This window comes from Panthera pardus, unplaced genomic scaffold (genome assembly GCF_024362965.1).
Source record: "Panthera pardus isolate Hobbes unplaced genomic scaffold, ASM2436296v1 HiC_scaffold_6, whole genome shotgun sequence".
Classification (NCBI taxonomy): Eukaryota; Metazoa; Chordata; class Mammalia; order Carnivora; family Felidae; genus Panthera; species Panthera pardus.
The window spans coordinates 118,266,127-118,279,131 of NW_026526991.1; the positions used below are offsets into that span (position 1 = coordinate 118,266,127).

General features: G+C 41.1%; 1 protein-coding gene across 2 annotated transcripts in view; it reads left to right on the forward strand.

Moving 5' to 3' along the window:
• Positions 1-13,005, forward strand: part of PRTFDC1 (phosphoribosyl transferase domain containing 1) — a 98,838-nt gene that overhangs the window by 83,990 nt on the left and 1,843 nt on the right. For both annotated transcript variants that reach the window (XM_053894716.1, XM_053894717.1), the window contains 4 exons: positions 7,251-7,268; positions 8,633-8,715; positions 9,185-9,231; positions 12,428-12,504. In XM_053894716.1, coding sequence (XP_053750691.1) covers positions 7,251-7,268; positions 8,633-8,715; positions 9,185-9,231; positions 12,428-12,504 — 225 coding nt within the window. The remainder of the gene's footprint in view (positions 1-7,250; positions 7,269-8,632; positions 8,716-9,184; positions 9,232-12,427; positions 12,505-13,005) is intronic.

The following is a 13,005-nucleotide window of genomic DNA, read 5'->3' on the forward strand; positions in this document are numbered from 1 at the left end:
AAGGAATGATTCTTTGGGACTGTGACTGTCTTCACAAGGGGAGGCTGAGGTTTTACTCTGGACTAGATAGCCTGGGAATAACACAGGAAAGGGAGAAGAGCATCGTGAAATGAAGGATGAAGGAGGGAAATGGGAGAGCCAGAGGACAAGAGCAGACCAATGTGACTGGAGGAAATCAGTCCAAAATAGAGAAACAACTTTAAGACACTGAAAATGCAAATTGGATTTGGTTTGTAGAATATGTTGAATATCTCAACAAAGAATTTAGCTTGCAGAAAAGCAAAGAGGAGTTGCAAAGGTTTTTGAGCAGAAGTGACATCAAGAAGTTGTGTTTTGCAGGACACCTGAGTGGCTCAGTCGGTTGAGAATCTGACTCTTGATTTCAGCTTGGGTCATGATCTCACTGTTCATGAGATCAAGTCCCAGGTCGGGCTCTGCATTGACAGTGCAGAGCCTACTTGGGATTCTCTGTCTCCCTCTCTCTCTGCCCCTCCCTGATGTGTGCTTTCTCTCTCTCTCTCTCTCTCTCTCTCTCTCTCTCTCTCTCTCCTCAAAATAAATAAATAAACTTAAAAAAAAAAAGAAGTTGTGTTTTGAGAAAATTTGATAGAGGATAGAATAACTGAGGATGGGAATGAGACTCCAGGCAAAGAAACTAGTCAGGAGGCCGTGTGGGTTGAGCAGACATGAGCACTAGAACCATAGGAGCAAAGTAGGAACATTGCAGAAGACACAGCACTGTCCAAGGGAGCAGCAGCAGAACTAAATGATGAATGAAGAAGGAAGGGTTAGAAGAGATTTTTAAAAAAACAAATTTCTTTGTAAAAGAACTTTTAAAAACGCAGGGACATAGCTCACCTGTATGATTCTCCACACATTATAAGCATCATAACTGTACTACATAACCTCTTAAATTTTCTAAAGATGTGTGAGTTAAAATATTTGGAAAAGAGACACTGTACAGCCCCCATGGACCTTTCTCTTTCATGGCTTCTTTCTTTCTTTCTTTCTTTCTTTCTTTCTTTCTTTCTTTCTTGCCTTCCTTCCTGCCTTCCTTCTTTCTTTTTTCTTTTCTTTCTTGTCTCCATTCTTTCTTTTCTTTAAAGCAAAGAAAAGGAAGCTCATAAGGGAAGCTGGCTGAGTCATGGTTCTAAATAGGTCATGGCTCTTGAATAAAGGGAACACTCAATGATTAAGTTAAATGGCCTCAACTTACAGTGTTTAAAAGCATTTTCCTCGGTGTGCGCAAGCTGTCTGCACAACGTGCTCTCTAGCTGATTTTTTTTCAAAGTTGATTTAATCCTGGCACTTCATAAAATGTGTGTATCCATTAAAGCAAGAAGATTTTATTCATGTTCAAGAGAAATCTCTGGAAGGGGTGGAATAAAACCAAATGCATGGAAACAGACCCAGATCTGGCAACAGGAAAACACAGATGTGCAGGTTAAGTGCAAGATTTCAGGAGACGTGCCACCTTCCCCCACCAAATAAGTTTCTAATCAAATGCCAGAATGAAGCATCAGAACCTGCCAAATTTCCTCCTTGGCTGCCTTAACTATTTAAATCATTCCTTTTTATTGCATCTGACTAGGCTGAGAACAATAATGGAAATGCCCACCAACTGATGATTCTGGCAATTTTGGGAATTATCACATAGAGTGAAATGCTGAACTACATTCCTTTCTCCCTGGGGTTCATATTCACACTTGTACCGGTGCTCAGCACCCACAATGAGCCCATCATCATTACTGCCATCCCTCCGCTCAGCGTGACCATAGCCACAAAACTATGCTGCCGAAGATTAGACTGTGCTGTGCTAATAATTTTGCACTTTAAAAGACTGAAAGTGGGAATAATCTATCTACAAAAACCACTGAAATTTGTATAATGCCTTCCTTCTTTCTTTTCTTCTTTTTCTTCTTCCCTTTCTTTTTCTTCAGGGAACTTGAGGTGATAAGCTTCCCCTGGGATGGCACCATAGCAAAGAAAGGATGCACTCCAGAGACTCCACATAGAATTTTTGCCCACGGTCCCCAGGTTGCAAACTTTACTTACTTTCTGGGAAGAGATGAGCTAGGTGTGATGAGATGGCCTAGACAGCAAGTGGTTCAGTAATCAGAGGTATCAGATTGGAAGTGCTTAGGAGCCACAGTGTGCTCTGAAAAAATGTCCAAGGCAGGGTGCCTGGGTGGCTCAGGTTGTCAAGTGTCCAACTTCGGTTCAGATCATGATCTCCTGGGGTGTGGGTTCAAGCCCAGTGTTGGGCTTTGTACTGACAGCTCAGAGCCTGGAGCCTGCTTTGGATTCTCTGTCTCCCTTTCTTTCTGTCCATCCCCCACGTGCTTTCTCTCTCTCTCTCTCTCTCTCTCTCTCTCTCTCTCTCTCTCTCAATAATAAATAAACTTAAAAAATTATTTTAAAAAATTTCCAAGGTTGCCACTCAAAAAAACAGATGGGGAGAAATTTAGAAGATTTCTTGGTGCAAAATTAAAAGCAGTACACGTTAATGATAGGTCAGTTAAGGAGGAATTGTACATCATTGAGGGGGGGAAAATGGAGGAGATGTGTCAAAAGAATAATAAACTAGAGAAAGAAATGACATCAAAATTGTTCATTTGTTCCACAGGCATTCCTTCAGCACCTGTACATACTGGTCTCCATGTTATAAAGATGAATTTGTCTTTGTCCTTTAGCTTGTGGAGCCTATCCTGACATATTAAAGTTTAAAGAGATTACTTCTTGGGGAGCCTAGGTGGCTCAGTCAGTTGAGGGTCTGACTTCGGCTCAGGTCATGATCTCACAGTTTGTGAGGTTGAGCCCCACATTGGGCTCCATGCTCTCGGTTCAGAGCCTGGAGCCTGTTTTGGATTCTGTGTCTCCTTCTCTCTCCACCCCTCCCCCATTCAGGCTATGTCTCTATCTCTCAAAAAATGAACAAATGTTAAAAAAAAATTTTAAAGAGCTTAGTTCTCTTAGACACTAGTGAAAATTCTTCCAAAGTTGGGGTCACTTTCTCTGTACTCTTGGGCTACTTGTTTTGTATGGCAATCTTCCAAAATGGTACTAAACACATTGCTTTTTTGGAGGTGAGCTTTTCATACAACAGGTAGGCCACTAACAATCCAGACAGTAAATCCACATATTACTAAGGAAAGAATTTGAAAACACAGTCTGGTGTTTTGTAAAAGAAAATAAATATATATGTAATGACTGCTCTATTTAAGTCGCTAAAGAATTCTAAATTTCTACTGAGCTCCCTTTCAATAGGAATTTTTTTATATCAGTATTCCACTGCCCATCACTTGTGAACCCACTAAATAATTTTACTTTTTAAACACTGTACACAACTCAGAAAGTTTTTGTGTTGTTACAGATGTTATCAACCCACTTAGCCTCCTTAATCCTCCAAAATCCTTTGAGAAATATAGTTAAACCATAATTAACCAATGTTTTCCTCATAATAATCATCGAAAGAAAGAAAGAAAGAAAGAAAGAAGGGAGGGAGAGAGGAAGGAAGGAAGGGAAAGAGAAGAGAAGAGAAGGGAAGAGAAGAAAAGGGAAGAGAAGAGAAGAGAAGAGAAGAGAAGAGAAGAGAAGAGAAGGGAAGGGAAGGGAAGTTAAGGGAAGGGAAGAGGAGAAGAGAAGAGAAGAGAAGAGAAGAGAAGAGAAGAGAAGAGAAGAGGAGAGAAGAGAAGGTTATTGTAGTTTAAGACACTGAATGATGACTAGGAAAACCATTGAAAGAAAAGAAACTTTAAAAGGAAACATAGTACTCTACTTGACTCCGCAGTGGGGAGAAAGTGTGAGCAGTACAAAAAGATACAGTCATAACAAAACATCTGCATTGGGAGATGGAAAAAAGAAGTGAGATAGTGTATAAGAACTAAATTCTCAGGGCGCCTGGGTGGCTCAGTTGGTCGGGTGTCCAACTTTGGCTCAGGTCATGATCTCGCAGTTTGTGGGTTCAAGCCCCATGTCAGGCTCTGTGCTGACAGCTCAGAGCCTGGAAGCTGCTCTGGATTCTGTCTCCCTTTCTCTCTGCCCCTCCCACGCTCACACTCTGTCTCTGTCTCTCTCAAAAATAAATAAATGTTAAAAAAAATTTTAAGAACTAAATTCTCATCATTATATAATATAATAAATAGATGATGTCTAAAATTTTTAAATTTAGAAATAGAAGTACAGTAAGAGAGACTATTTTAAATTAAAAGAGAATTAAAGACCCAATGCATGGACTTCAATTAGACAAAGCAGCTACAAAGGCCATTTTAAAGACAACTGGAGAGAGGCACCTGGGTGGCTCAGTTGGTTAAGCATCCGACTCTTGATTTCAGTTAGGTCCTGATCTTACAGTTTGTGAGGTGGAGCCCAGCATCAGGCTCCATGCTGTCAGTGCAGAACCTGCTTGAGATTCTCTCTCTCTCTCTCTCTCTCTCTCTCCTTCTCTCTCTGCCTCCCCCCACTTGTGCTTGCTCTCCTTCAAAATAAATAAACTTACAAAAATAAAGATAACTGGAGAAATTTAAATATGTACTAGGTTTTATATAATATTAAGAAATTATTTCCAGGGGCACCTGAGTGGCTCAATAGGTTAAGTATCCGACTTCGGTTCAGGTCACAATTTCATGGTTCATGCGTTTGAGCCCTGTGTTGGACTCTGTGCTGACAGCTCAGAGCCTGGAGCCTGCTTCAGATTCTCCCTCTCTCTCTCTCTCTCTCTGCCCCTGCCCCCCAAAAATAAATAAACGTTTAAAAAAATTATTGCCCGGTAAAGAAGTTATCACACACGCACATACACACATACACACACACACACACACACACACACACACACACACACTGGAATAACAAACTAGGAAATCCTGCCATTTAAAACAACATGGATGAACCTTGAGAGCATTATGCCAAGTGAAGTAAATCAGACTGAGAAAGACAAATACTGTGTGATCTTACTTTCATGTGGGATCTAAAACAAAACAACACAAAACCAAACTCATAGAAAAAGAGATCAGATTTGTGGTTACCTGAGGTAGGGGTGGGGGGCAGGGAGATCAGGGGAAGGTGGTGAAAAGGTAAAAACTTTTAGTTATAAGATAAATAAGTACTAGGGATGAAATGTACAATATCATGACTGTAGCTGACATTGCTCTGTGATATACGGGAAAGTTGTTAAGAGAATAAATCCTGAGAGTTTTCATCATAAGGAAAAAAATGTTTCCCTTTTTTGCTTTCTTCTTTTATTGTATCTATATGAGATGATGCATGCTAACTAAATTTGTTTAGGTAATTATTTAGTAATAGTATATAAGTCAAAGCATTATACTATACACCTTAAAGTTATACAGTGTATGTCACTGGATCAAATGTATAAAACTGTATAAAACTGGATCAAATGAAAAAACAAAATAGATTATTGTCATTTTTGTTCGCTGTGACAGTATTGTGGCTATGCATTACACAGAATGCCATGATAACTTTAACATAAAGTGCATAAGCATTTTAAATACTTTACAGTTAGATGCACATCAACATTTAGAAAACCTTTGACTTTTCTATTTGATTTGAACACGTATATGCATTACCTTGCTTTTAAAATATGTTTAAGTAATTTTGACAATATATTTCTGGATTAGTACATACATCCAAGTCTCACTTCCCAGCCACCGCTGTATCTTATAGTTATAGCTAAATGTTTTCAAAGACGACTCTTGTTTTGCAAGGTTCTAAGCTTTTAAAAAACAGATTTAATTATGTTCAGGGCACTTTATTTAATTAGGCAAGAATGCAGACTAACAGAGTTTTAAAAGGCCTTTCCTTATTAGATTGAAACAAAAAAAGATTATGAGCTAAGGAATCAAATTAACCAAGTGTTCTCCAAGTATTCAGGTTGGTTAATAGGCATGGTTGGTAAGCGTCAATCAAACTAAAAATGCACATCCTAACTAACTGTTACGGGTTAATTGTTAAGAACACAGCAAATGTGCTCAGAATACCAAGGGGATTTCTCTGTTCCTGTGATCCTTAGGCTAGGGGATATGGACACGATAACTTTACATTTTAATGATAAAACCAAGATTTTGTAATGCATTTAATGACTAAAAATACTATACCTGGGAGAAAATCACTTCTAGAAAGATACTTCCTTCTAAGAAGCATTGGACACATAAAGTAATGTGATTTGGGTTGGTTGATTAACATTTTCATTACTTAAATCTCTTTGGCATTAGACATAAGTAAGATTTCTAAGGTGGAAGGCTTGATAGGATTTTTAAAGTCTTATATGAATCATAGGGATAAATGAAGAGTTATGTAAAGAAAGACAACATTACGTTGAGGGAATATCCACACCATTTAGTTCATTGCAATGTCATATCAGCACAGTCACATTTTAATTTGGTGAGATAGTATTGACATGTAACTACAAATCCATTTCATTGGTCAGTTTTAATTAATTAACCCGTATAATCGGTTATTATTCCCCCACTCAATAAATTACTGAGCATCTATATGCAGGTATATATGCTAGGGGCTGCAAATATAATAGTAAGCAAGACAAACATGATTCCTACCCTCATGGAGTTTATATCTAGTGGGCAGGCAGGTGTCAAACAGGAATTGAAATGAAACATAATGTTTTTAGGGGAAAAGGAGAGGTATGCCTCGAGAGCACATAACAAGCAACCCAACCATGTTTCTAAAAACATCAGTCAGGCACTTCACAGCACTCTCTCTGGCCCACCCCTTCCTCAAGGTTGAAAATTTGAGAATAAATACCGAATCCTCAATGACTGGTGGCGACGCAGGGTTAGGACTGCCCCCGGCAGAGTCCATGATTCTTCTGCAGAGTACTGTCTTCATTAACAATGTAGTTTATGTGGCTTGTTTTCCTGGTAAACTCTTAGTACACTTTGTATACCAAAGAATTCTGGATGGGGCTGCTTGCCAGAATTATGGACCTGGGATGACCTTGTGGGTAGCTCTTCAGACAGGGCATAGGGTCTGAGATGACCTTGCTGCTCCCTTGAATGTAGACACCAATATTGCAGCATCAGGTAATGACCGAGAGAGTGTTCGAATGAATCTGGAATACCCAGATTACCTCCAAGCATTTGGGTTAGATGGATGGTGGAGGGCCAGCTCAGCAAATTGTGAAATTCCTAACTTTAAGCAAAAATGTGTGTTTCTCTTGTGAGCCAGATTTGCATCATATTCTAAATAACTGTTTTGTTTTGTTTTGTTTTTAATTTCAGAATGTCCTCATTGTTGAGGTAAGCTGACTTTTCCTTACCCGTATTTGTTAGATGAAAGAATCTAATGGTGAGTTTCGAAGTATAGAACTTATTATCAAATTGGTCAAGGATTTGTTGAATTTCCACCGTGCACATGGCTCTCCAAATTTACTGCCTACGAACCAACTAGAATCAGTGGCTTGAAACAATTTAGAAAAAGAGCTTTGCGGTAATAGTTGTGTAGCACTTGATCCGTTTTTATGTCTGAATTGGTTCTTATACTTACTTGCAAGCCAGGCATTTTTACAGAAGAGGAAACTAGCCCAACACAACCAAATGTGTTTAATAGTAAAACCAGGATTTGAACTCTTTTCACCCTTGATTCATTGTTTGTGCTAATGACCTCCAATGACTTCAAACAATTCTGACTTCAGCAACCAAAGGATAAACACAATCAATTTTAAAATGGCAATCCAAGAGAAGATGAGAATTTAATTTTTCTGCTTAAAAAAAAAAAAAAAAAAAAAAAAGGAGAATGGGCCCCATAGCAGCAGCAGTGGACTAATTCAGCAAATGGCCACTTTTCCTTCAAGAGCACGCCTGTCTTATCAGCTGGCAAAAATTCAAGGGAGCTGTTTTCAAGCTTTTGTTACACAATCGCCTGTGCGTGCCATATGTATCTGCAGTCGTCCTGGCTCGGGCATCACCCGTGAAGTAGACCCTCTAGCCAAACGAATTGCCCAACCCTGGCTAAATTCAGACCTGTTGTTTTGATAATCAGCTCCTGACAGCTGATTTCTGTCCCAAGGACAATGCATTTCTGCTGCCCATTCTCCTCTAATTGTGTAGCAGCTCATCAGCAGAGATGAGCTGAGGCTCACTGCAGCCTTGCACCCTCAGAATTCACAGGCTGTCACCAGCTGCCGTCCAGACACATCTCACTTCCCAGCCATAGAATCCCCTATTGACTGGGGAGGGCAAGGGGGAGGTGTTTATCCATTCAGTGTATTCAGATGTACATCCCATGTCCATGAAAATTCATGCGTCCCGTATTGTGTTGCGCATAACCTCAGGGCCAAATTTAGTCCTTGAATGTGCATGCACGAGTCCAAATGTACTCAGTAAGGAGTCCCACATGCTCTCCAAAGGCCGAACTTAGCTTTCAACACAGCTGAAGGATTCCAAGAGGAAATAATTCACCAATATATTCCCCTAAACCCAGCTTCACAGAGAGGCACCTGTCTAAAAAATATAACCAACTCTGCTTCCTACTTTTACTCCATTTGGTGGCAGTTCTGATTGTGATGCATTATTAATAAGGACTACAGTCATCTGTCTGGATGAAAAATCTATTATGCTGCCCAAATGCATTCAGGTTGAATTTGTCTGTCCTCTTTGCAAAGGATGTTGTTGGAACGGGGAGGACCATGAAGGCGCTGCTCAGTAGCATAGAGAAATACAAGCCCAACATGATTAAAGTAGCCAGGTGAGTAGGACATTCACATCATTGTTGCTTCTGTCTTTCTAAATCAGCCGCAGAAGGATGCTAACACAGGACGCCGTTTCCAAAGAGAGCAGTCTATTCCAAACCAGTGACCCTTTGCCCTGGCATGTTATGGTTTGACCACACTGAACAAATAGCCCATTTGACCACTAGCCTGAGAGAGAGGAAGGGGAAGAAGGCACGCTTTGCTGGGTGTCTGTGCCTCCATTAGCTGCTTCCAGGAGCAGCTGGCTGAGCCTGGTGCCAGTGTCCCTCTCCCTTTTATCTAGAATCACTGATGTGGTGCCGTGGTGGCAGGAGCATGAATTAGAAGGCTGTGATGGTGCTACACACGCTCGGGGGGGGGGGGGGGGACGGGGAATACATATTTTAATGATGTTCAGTTTTGAATTTGGAATTCACAGAAGTTATATCTGGATCACTAAACACCTTCTTTTCTTTTTCATGGTAGTTTGTTGGTGAAGAGAAGACCTAGAAGTGATGGCTTTAGACCTGACTGTAAGTCCTTCTGGGTTTTGTTGGTTGATTGGCTGGCGGGTGGTGGTGTTTCATGTTTAAGAATCTCTGTTTCCTATTCACCAGCATTCCACATAAAGCTGAAGCTATGAAGGTTTGATAGTCCCACGAGTCTCCCGACGTCTCCCCAGCCTTGCCAAGAGGAAAGAACCCTTTACAACAAGGGTTTTTAATTTTCCAGTTTGCGGTTTTCACAGAAACTCTGTGCATTGGATATTTTTAGTTTTAGGTTTTCCATAGCACCTTAAAATCAAAGGACTTAGCTAATTGGTTGCGAGGGATAGAGGGAGACTTGACCCCACGGGACTGGCTGGCACACGGGATCCCAACCTCCGCCACTGCCCCTATCGGTCAGACATGGGGAAGGCACTGTAAAGGCTTAGAAGGATTCCCTTTCTGCCTCCAAGACCTGTCACCAGACAATGCACAATGCCTCCCTTCAGCAAGCCTGAATTTTAGAACACAGAAGGGGAAATCTGAGACACCTCCCATCACCTCCAAAGAAAAGTTCAATAACACAGAGAATTAGCAGAGCAAATAGCTCCAGATATCATCTTCACACGTGACTTCAAACCCGTGTTTTGGAGGACTTTCCTCAGCTAGGACACTTTGCTACCCTCCTCCCCATAATGCGATTAATTCCAATGCCAGGAAGAATAAGCAAGCAGCTTGATTATTTATTATTCTAACATGAGAGGCAATTTTTTTTTCACTTGCATAGGCAGACTTCAGCTTGATTTTTATAACTTACATTTGCTCTAAAGCCCCTGGGATAATCTGGCTACAGTCCTCATCAGCAAGCTGAAAAAACACCAGAGCAAGAGAGGCACACTATGGATGGGTAGTGTGCCAATGACATTTTGCCAGTGACTCTTTTTTCTAAAAACAAATTTCATTCCTATGCTGGATGTATTAAATCTAGACATCGGTTCTGGGCAGGTAGACCCAACGTCAGTTCTTGCCAGATGTTTCTGTCCCATTACTGGCTTAAGGAATATAATCTGGATGCAGTAAGGTTAGGCAAAGTGAGTAAACAGAAATCTTCTAAGGATGTCATGTAAGATACCGTATAGATAAGATTTTTTTTTTTAATTTTTTTTTAACGTTTATTTATTTTTGAGACAGAGAGAGACAAAGCATGAATGGGGGAGGGTCAGAGAGAGGGAGACACAGAATCTGAAACAGGCTCCAGGCTCTGAGCTGTCAGCACAGAGCCCGACGCGGGGTTCGAACTCACGGACCGCGAGATCATGACCTGAGCCGAAGTCGGCCGCTTAACCGACTGAGCCACCCAGGCACCCCCGTATAGATAAGATTTTAACTGAAGTTGAAAGACATTCACTTCAGACATATCCAAATAATTACAGATTTTTTGTGTGTCATTTATGGCAGCCACATTAATAAAATACTAGCAGGTAACACTAGTGAGAGGTTATGGTGTGACGTACACTCTTCTAAGAGCTACGCAGAGATTAACCCCTGTAATCCTCACAGCATTCCTCTAAAGGAGATGCTATTGTTATGCCCATTTTATGGATGAGGCAATCGGACACGACAAGGTTAAACAACTTTCAAAGGTCACACTGCTGTAAGGGTAGAGTCAGTATTGAGCCCAAGCAGTCTGGTTCCAGTCACTGCCCTTACTCTTACACTACATCTTTAAGTAACGATTGCAAATAGAAGTGTAGGGACTGCACCCATTTACCAGCTAGAGATAGGTCACTCTGATTCCTAACCGGTCCCCTGATCTACTGATCCAATGTCCTTCTTTCACCCCGTGATAGCTCTGAAGGTTTGGCCTTTTGAACTGGCTTTTCCCAGTCCCAGTTGCAACGCCTGCTGTAGAGATTGCATTAGCCACTGTAAAGTCATTATTGTAGTTACAACCAGGGTTCTTTGGGATTTTCTGATATCCTTTTAGCTGGTTCCGAATCTCTGTTTCTTCTTCCTGGATTTCTGAGGCTTGGTACTTTTCCTCCTTTCTCATAATGGACTCTTTCCCATAGGCTCAATGACATCTTTCATATGCTCTGACATCTTTTCTTCCACTCTTGCTTCTCCTCTTTGATTATTTTTCTCAAGCAACCTTGGCAGTTTGCAAGGACCAACTGGGCTTTCTATCAGTGACACATAATGCAATCTGCTAGAAAGTAAGTCCCTCCCCTCTAGCACTTTCTGCAAGCAGGAACCAGTTGCTCTCTCCATATAAAAGCATCTCTGGTCAATAGGGATAAAAATGTTGCGAGTAGTCGCCAGAAAGATAACTTTCTCCGTGCTGTAAGACCATTGGCTATACCAAAGTACGGCTTCGTAAAAGTAAGCAAGTACATCTTTCATCTGCAATGCTGTAATTAAAATAAAGATTAAAAAAAAAAATTGGAAAGAGTTTGAAAACTCATTGGACCAGAGGCACATTTATTCTGTTTCAAGACCTCTGAGGAAGGAGAGCTATTCTCTGTTCCTTAAGGATCCTTCTCAATAAAAATCATCTCCCTTTCAATAAATGTTTCCCTTGGTTAGCCTAAGTACCTCATATTGCCTTTAAATCCACTGCCATTCTTCCCTCAATACAGATAGAAAGTTAATTAGTATCATCTGCATCCTGGATTCAAAGACTCGGGTTAGAATAACCCTTAGCGTTCTCTTTCTCAAACGGAACAATCCTACTTCATCTTGTCTCCCATGTTTTGCTTTCCAGCCCTTTGTCACGTTGAGGACATTGGGCACAGTGGGAGGAGCGCTTCCCAGTTGCAACAGTCCATGCACTTAGTCACATATCACAGTTTTGGAATACCTTCTGCTTGAACTGCACTTTATGCTTCCAAAGTGTTTCCTTTGGCATTGTGTCATTGGATACCGCTCACTTGGAAACAGTGGGGCTACATGACTAAGTCATGCATACTTCTTGTTATCCACTGGGCTGGCTGAGCCCTTACTCAGCTCGGTACGGTAGGCGTGCAGCCATCCTTCCTAGTATATTTGCTTGTTTACCTTGTCTCCCTGGCTGGTCACTCTGGTCCAGGTCCCAGTGGGCCCATCCTGTGCATTGCTTATCATTTTTCCCACTTGCGTCTGCCTAAATGAAAGGTCTTCACGGTTTAAGTACCAACAATAGCTTATGGTGACTTATCTACTTATGTTATCTAAATTTTATTCCTCCCTCCCCCTCTCTACTCAGATGTTGGATTTGAGATTCCAGATCTGTTTGTGGTGGGTTATGCCTTAGATTACAATGAATACTTCAGAGATCTGAATGTAAGTCATGCATGCAAATCCCTACCCTCCTTTGCACAAGAATTTAACAGCATCAATTTAACACATTATTGAAATAGTAGTAATGATGGCTGCCACTTATTGAGTATCTTCTGTGTCAGAAATGTGTCAGGAATATCTTGGGCACTTTGCATTAAGAATCCCAATCACAGTTGCATGCGGTTCGTAACTATCCCCCTTTTGGAGAAATGGCTTCAACACATATACCCAGCGTAGACCCCCAGCTGTGTGACCCCCGACCCACGTTGAATGATCTAGAAGTAGGCATCCTAGTCAAAGTGGACCAATCGTGTCTCTCCCTCCTAAGAATGAGAAATTTAAACCAAAATTCACAGAAACCAAGGGGTTTGGGCCTTCTACCACTGACTAGCAGGGCCCCAGAGAGCATACCCACAAGCACCATGGGCTGGAGTCAGGAGTTACCCTGCTCCCTCCTTCCAGTCGCATCATTGCTTAGCTCTTCCTTTGATTCTGTGAGCTACT